This window comes from Ammodytes marinus (assembly GCF_949987685.1).
Source record: "Ammodytes marinus genome assembly, chromosome: 23".
NCBI lineage: Eukaryota > Metazoa > Chordata > Actinopteri > Uranoscopiformes > Ammodytidae > Ammodytes > Ammodytes marinus.
Window position 1 is genome coordinate 18,462,070 of NC_137227.1, and position 7,500 is coordinate 18,469,569.

The 7,500-nt window shown below is 45.4% G+C and overlaps 1 protein-coding gene across 1 annotated transcript in view; it reads left to right on the top strand.

Moving 5' to 3' along the window:
• The window catches only part of exoc6b (exocyst complex component 6B), a gene marked incomplete at its 3' end in the record, with an annotated part of 94,130 nt that extends 89,020 nt beyond the window's left edge, over positions 1–5,110 (top strand). The window contains exons 20-21 of the mRNA XM_080051810.1: positions 3,117–3,190; positions 5,105–5,110. Of these exons, the coding sequence (XP_079907936.1) occupies positions 3,117–3,190; positions 5,105–5,110 (80 nt within the window). The remainder of the gene's footprint in view (positions 1–3,116; positions 3,191–5,104) is intronic.
• Between the last annotated feature and the right edge of the window lie 2,390 nt (positions 5,111–7,500).

Sequence of the window (7,500 nt, forward strand, 5' to 3'; positions counted from 1 at the left end):
TCTAAGAATTGAATACATTTCAGGATTTGTGTGTGTGTGTGTGTGTGTGAATAAGAAAAGACGCAATTGCAAAGAGTTTGTGTAAAATCTAAGATTCAAGAGGAAAAGTTGACAGTGTTGTAACGGCCGAAAAAGGTCGTAAAATAAAATACGGACAGATGTTTATCAGAAAACCTAGAGACAACAATTCAACATTTGGTGGGACAAATTATAGGCGGGGGGTCATGGGGTGCTCCCCCAAAAAATTTGAGCGTCAAAGACTTCATTTCCTGCATTCTGGTGGATTTTTATCACAAATCTGTGCCTTTTCTGCTTCAATTTATAGTTGTTATTATTGTTATTTTTTTAATTAGCTAAATTGAAATGCGGGTCGGATCAAATATTGAAACGGGCCGGATAGTGACTTTGACATACGTGGTTTAAACCATCACCACAATCTCTCTCTCTCTCTCTCTCTCTGTCTCTCTGTCTCTCGCTCTCTCTCTCTCTCTCTCTCTCTCTCTCTCTCTCTCTCTCTCTCTCTCTCTCTCTCTCTCAATTAAATTCAATTCAATTCAAATTGGCTTTATTGGCATGAAAGTACAATATTGCCAAAGCACATCATCAAATTAACAAGTAAAAATATTCAACATATAACACTCTCTCTCTCTCTCTCTCTCTCTCTCTCTCTCTCTCTCTCTCTCTCTCTCTCTCTCTCTCTCTCTCTCTCTCTCTCTCTCTCTCTCTCTCTCTCTCTGTTTGAGCCAAATTTAAAATGATCAGAAAAGGCTTGTAAAAAATCATATCATATAGGGATAGTTTCTGTAAATGTGTCCAACAGCGTCTTGTCATCGGGGTCAAAGGGAATAAAGGATGAAGGGTCAGGGAGAGGCTCAGTTATAGGAGATGGATAGAAATACATTTACATTTGGTCCAGAAAATTTGTAACAAATTTGATAGTCGAAAGTTTTACAGTTCATAAGCACAACCATGTTGTGTGTGTGTGTGTGTGGTGTGTGTGTGTGTGTGTGTCGCACCGGGGTCACTGAAGATGGCAGGCGTGTAATCAGTGCTGTGGTGTGTACGGCCTTGTGTTTCTGTGTGTGTACTTGTGTGTGTGTGTGTGTGTGTTTGTGTCCCGAGGTGAAAGAGATTAGCCACAGACTCTCTCTCTCTCTCTTTTCTCTCGTTCCCTCGCTCCAGAATCCCAGTCGGCTTGTTTACTGGGGCCAACTGACGCCAGGACCCCGGCTCACACTCCGTACGACCCCGACACACACACACACACACACACACACACACACACACACACACACACACACACACACTCGCATACAGGCGTCACCCTGGGTTCAAAAATCCAACAGTTCTCAACTGTTCCCAAACATGCCGGTGAAGCCCTGTACAAACAACAAATAAACACACACTCACACCGTCTCACACACACACACACACACACACACACACACACACACACTCACACCGTCACACAGACACACACACACACACACACCATCACACAGACACACAGACACACACACACACACACACACACAGACACACTCACACAGACACACACACTCACACACACCATCACACACACACACAGACACACACACACACATACATCAGGGCAAATGCTAGAAAATATCTTATCGTGTCACAACAATCTCCGTTTACATCTAAACTCTGTAAAAAACCTTTGCTCTTTCACACACACACACACACACACACACACACACACACACACACACACACACACACACACACACACACACACACACACACACACACACACACACACACACACACACACACACCCCTGCGACATGACTCTACCGCCTTCTCCCTCCTCCCCCGGCTGTCATTTGTCTGCCAATCTACTCTGATGCATAGCGAATGCCACCAGGTCTTTTATATTATTCACTCACTGTGTTTTTTCTCTCCTCCCCTCTCTCTCTCTCTCTCTCTCTCTCTCCGGGGGTGTGTTTGTGTTTGTGTGTGTGTGTGTGTGTGTGTGTGTGTGTGTGTGTGTGTATGTGCATTTGTGTGTGTCTCTCTCTGTATGTGTGTGTTTCTGTGTGTGTGTGTATCTCTCTGTATGTTTGTGTTTGTGCGTGCCTGTGTGTGTGCGCCTGTGTATGCGTGTTGGATGTGCTTGCCTGTGTGTGTGTGTGTGTGTGTGTGTGCATGCTTGTGTGCATGTCTTGGATGTGCGTGCCCCTGTATTTCTCTACGTGTGCATGTGTGTCTCTCTCTGTGTGTGTGTGTGTGTGTGTGTCTCTCTCTCTCTCTGTCTGTGTGTGTGTATGTGTGTGTGTGTGTGTGTGTGTGTCTCTCTCTCTCTCTGTTTGTGTGTGTGTATGTGTGTCTTGGATCTGCGTGCCTGCGTGCATGTGTGCGCCTGTATGTGTGTGTATCTGCGTGCGTGTCTCTCGCTGTGTGTGTGTGTTTGTGTTTATATGCGCCTGTGTTTCTGTGTGTGTGTGTCTTGGATGTGCGTGCATGTGCGTGTTTCTGTGTGTGTGTGTGTCTCTCTCTCTATGTGCGTGTTCCTCTGAATGTGTGTGTTGTGCGTGTTCCTCCCTGTGTGTGTGTGTTGTGTCTCTCTCTCTCTGTATGTGCGTGTCTCTCTCTGTGTGTGTGTGTATGCGTGTTCCTGTGTGTGTGTGTGTGTATGCGTGTTCCTCTGTGTGTGTTGTGTGTGTTCCTCTCTCTGTGTGTGTGTGCGCGTGTCTCTCTCTATGTGTGCGTGTCTCTCTCTGTGTGTGTTGCACGTGTGCATGTTCCTCTCTATGTGTGTGTGTGTGTGTGTGTGTGTATGCGTGTCTCTCTCTCTCTATGTGCGTGTTCCTCTGAATGTGTGTGTTGTGCGTGTTCCTCCCTGTGTGTGTGTGTGTGTCTCTCTCTCTCTGTGTGTGTGTTGTGTGTGTTCCTCTCTATGTGTGCGTGTTCCTCTCTATATGTGTGTGTGTGTGTGCGTGTTCCTGTGTGTGTGTGTGTGCGTGTTCCTCTCTATATGTGTGTGTGTGTGTGCGTGTTCCTCTGTGTGTGTGTGTGTGTTGTGGGCGGGGCCTGTATGTGTGTGTGTGTGTGTGTGTGTGTGTGTTGTGGGCGGGGCCTGTATGTTCCCACAGGTTTTGCCAGAGCCGGCCCGGTCGCAGGCTTCCAGGGAGACACGTTGCTTCTGGCCTTCAGTGACTTGAGACAAGTAGGTCTTTGTCGGGAGAGAACACTCCTTTTTAGTTTTTCCTCCTCTGTGTCCTTTTTATTCTCTCTCTCCGCTATCTCTCTCTTTCTCTCTCTCTCTACTCCTCCTCCTCCCCTTGTGTGCTTTTCATCCTTCCTCCCATCCTCCCTCTGTCACACAAACACACACACACTGAGACACACACACACACACACACACACACTGAGACACACACACACACACACACACTGAGACACACACGCACAAACAGAAACACAGGCGCATAAACACACATACAGAGAGAGACACGCACACACACACAAACTGAGACACATACACACACACTGAGACACACACACACACACACTGAGAGACACACACACACACACACACACACACACTGAGAGACACACACACACACACACACACACACACTCAGACACACACACACACACACTCACACACACACTGAGACACACACACACACACACACACACACACACACACACAGATCCTCGTCTTCCTACTTCATTTGGTTTTCAAATTGTTTCACTTTATTCATTCTCCATCTCGTCCCTGTTTACCGACTCTTTACGATCGCACTCTATTCCCACCGTTGATTCTCTGAACCAAACAATCCGCCGCTGTCTTTCTCTACTGTCAAACTCTTTCAGTTGGTTTGTCCCACTGTCTCTCTCTACTGTCTAACCTTTAAGTTTTTTTTATTATTTGCTTCTTTTATTCGCTTTTAAATGTTTTATAATGTGTTTTATGTATTCTAATCTTGCCCCTGTAAAGCACTTTGAATGGCCTTGTGTCTGAATTGTGCTATATAAATAAACTTGCCTTGCCTTGCCTTGCCTTGCCTTGCCTTGCCTTGCCTTGCCTAAGTTGGTTTGTCCCACTGTCTCTCTCTACTGTCAAACTCTTTAAGTTGGTTTGTCCCACTGTCTCTCTCTACTGTCAAACTCTTTAAGTTGGTTTGTCCCACTGTCTCGCTACACTCAGCCCCGTAATCCTGAAATGATTGCATTCTTTGATCTGCCTTCTTCAAAAGCTACAGAGCTGAAAAGAAAGGGTAGAAAAAAAGCAGATGGAAAAAAAAAGTACACGGATATAAAACTTAAAAGGCTGATGAATCTTAACACAGAGAACAGAGGCTGTTATCAACTGATACAAGATGTACTGTGTGTGTATATATATATATATATATATATACAGGTGATACTCATATTATTAGAATATCATGGAAAATTGAATTGGAATTGAGGCAAGAATTCATGCAAAAAGGGCCCAAACCAAATACTGAGTACATATGGATGATTATACTTTATAGAGGGCCGACATTTCTGTATTTAAAATCCCTTTTTTATTGATTTTTATGTAATATTAAAATTTTCAGAGATTTTGAATGTGGGGTTTTCATAAGCTGTAAGCCATAATAAATACAATGATAACAAATAAAGGCTTGAAATATCTCACTTTGCATTTAATGAGTCGATATAATATTTTAGTTTCACCTATAAAGTTGAATTACTGAAATAAATGAACTTTTGCACGATATTCTAATTTTTCGAGTTTCACCTGTATATAGTGTGATGTATAAAACCACGCACACACTGCAAGGTTTAAAACTAGTATTGTGTATCTCCTTCTCTTGTGTCCTACGTCCTAAACTGAGCTTAAAGTATCTACGAGGAACTTTTTAAATATTTCTGAAACAGTCTAATTTTTCCTCTGATGATCATAGATGACATGTAACAGCAAACGAGACCATCAGTGCAAAGAATGCTGTTTTTATATAGTTTTTCTTAATGCCTTTGTCATGGGTATACGCTCACCCAGGAACAACAGCTGGCGTAGCTGAAATCCTACAAAACTAGGGTCCCACTCTGTCACCAGTAATACTATTTTCTTGTGGGTTTTTTTTTTTAGACCTAAGAGCGATATACATCTGATTGCCACTGAACAGGTGTGTGTGTGTGTGTGTGTGTGTGTGTGTGTGTGTGTGTGTGTGTGTGTGTGTGTGTGTGTGTGTGTGTGTGTGTGTGTGTGTGTGTGTGTGTGTGTGTGTGTGTGTGTGTGTGTGTGTGTGTGTGTGTGTGTGTGTGTGTGTGTGTGTGTGTGTGTGTGTGTGTGTGTGTGTGTGTGTGTATCTCTCCAAACCGATTTTACCACCATTTCACCAGTGTTTTCCTCCGGCGGCCGCCCTCGGTCCTCGGACCTGAGATTGAGAAACGGTTTGAGAGACGGACGGAAGTGTCTGTTTGAAGGTCCTGGGAAAAACTAGAGGAGGAGGGACAGAACGGCACGTCTTGGCCTGTTCTGGAAAATACAGGATGTCGCACGGAGTCTGTGTGTGTGTGTGTGTGTGAGTGTGTGTGTGTTTGTGTGTGTGTGACAGTGCTCGCGTTTTAGTGTCGTACTCCGACTCAACGGAAAAAAGCGTTTGGCAGGCGACGGGCGTATGTGCGTGAAGTGAAAGCGCGTGCGAGGGAAAATTTTGTTTGCCGTCGTTGTTTTCGAGTGTAGTCTTTCGGGAGTGAAGTGTGTGTGTGTGTGTGTGTGTGTGTGTGTGTGTGTGTGTGTGTGTGTGTGTGTCTGTGTGTGTGTGTGTGTGTGTGTGTGTGTGTATCTCTGTGTGTGTGTGTCTGTGTCTGTGTGTGTGTGTGTCATCGTTGTGAATGTGTGAAACAGGGCGGAGAGCCCAAGCGAAAAACGCAAAAGTTTGTGTGGCTTTCTGGCTGCAGAGTGTGTGTGCGTGTGTGTTTCCGTCGTTGCTGTGAAAGTGTTAGTACGTGCGTGTGTTAAACTGAGCGTAGTGTGTGTGTGTGTGTGTGTGTGTGTGTGTGTGTGTGTGTCTGTCATCGCAGTGAATGTGTGAAACAGGGCGGAGAGCAAGTCAGACTTTGTGTGTCTGCCTGCCTGTCTGACGGCCTTTGATGCCCGAGTGTGTGTGTGTGTTTTTCGTCATAGTTGTTGTCTCTGTGTGTGTGTGTGTTTGTGTGCGCGCGCTTGTGTCTCTGTGTGTGTGTGTCTCTATGTGTGTGTGTGTCTTTCTATGTATGTGTGTGTGTGTTTGTGTGCGTGCGCTTGTGTGTCTGTGTGTGTGTGTGTGTGTGTGTGTGTCTTTCTATGTATGTGTGTGTGTGTTTGTGTGCGTGCGCTTGTGTGTCTCTGTGTGTGTGTGTGTGTGTGTGTGTGTGTCTCTATATGTGTGTGTGTGTGTGTGTGTGTGTCTATGTGTGTGTGTGTGTGCGTGCGCTTGTGTGTCTCTATGTGTGTGTTTGTGTGTGTGTGTGTGTGTGTGACAGCGGATGACGGATGGGCCGGCAGCACGGAGCAGGGGAGGATGAATGAGGTGACAGACAGAGACGGATAGCCCTTTATCCCTCCGTCACAATCCCTCTTTCTCTCTCTCTCTCTCCCTCTCTCTCTCTCTCGCTCTCCTCTTTCTGCGCCTGTCCAAATGATGCAGTGCCTCTTGTTCTCTCGCTCGCAGGCAGAGCACAAGAAAAAAAAAATTGCATTCATCCCGGGGCATCCATGTTTACTTCGATACCACACACACACACACACACACACACACACACACACACACACACACTGAGACAAACACACACACACGTACGTCATCCTCCTCTTCCTCCTTTTGGATGTTATTCAGCTCATTCGTTCCTTTATTTCCCTCTCATCTATTGTTTTTTTTGTTTTTGTGTTTTTTCCGTGACCATTCTTATATCAAAAGCATTCCTCCCTCCTGCCCTCACAATACGCGCTTTTATACGTGTGTACACATCTGTCTGTCATGAGCGCATCTCTCTGTGTGTGTGTGTGTGTGTGTGTGTGTGTGTGTGTGTGTGTTTTGTTTGTGTGTGTGTGTGTGTGTTTGTGTGAGATCCGCATTCTTTCAGGTGACTTTTTCCAATTGTTCATGTCATGCACACTTTCATATGTGCGCGTTGAAGCTTCAAGTGCGCGTGCGTGTGTGTGCGTGTGTGTGTGTGTGCATGTGTGTGTGTGTGTGTGTGTGTGTGTGTGTGTGACCTGGTGGGTGAATGGCCGATAAATCAGTCTGACGGGCCGTTTGTTGTGTGTGTCGGTCCCGGTGTTCTGGAAGGTTCCGGGGTCCTGGGACACAGTCGAGACAGGAGTTCCCCCAGGACACACACACACTCACACACACACACACACTAGACACACATACACACACACCCGCACTCATACGCACACACACAAACACACACAGTTACAATATCACGATTAATTGAACATTTTCTTTGATTACCATTCATGGACAATTACTTTTAGTTTTTGTTGAATCACTGAGT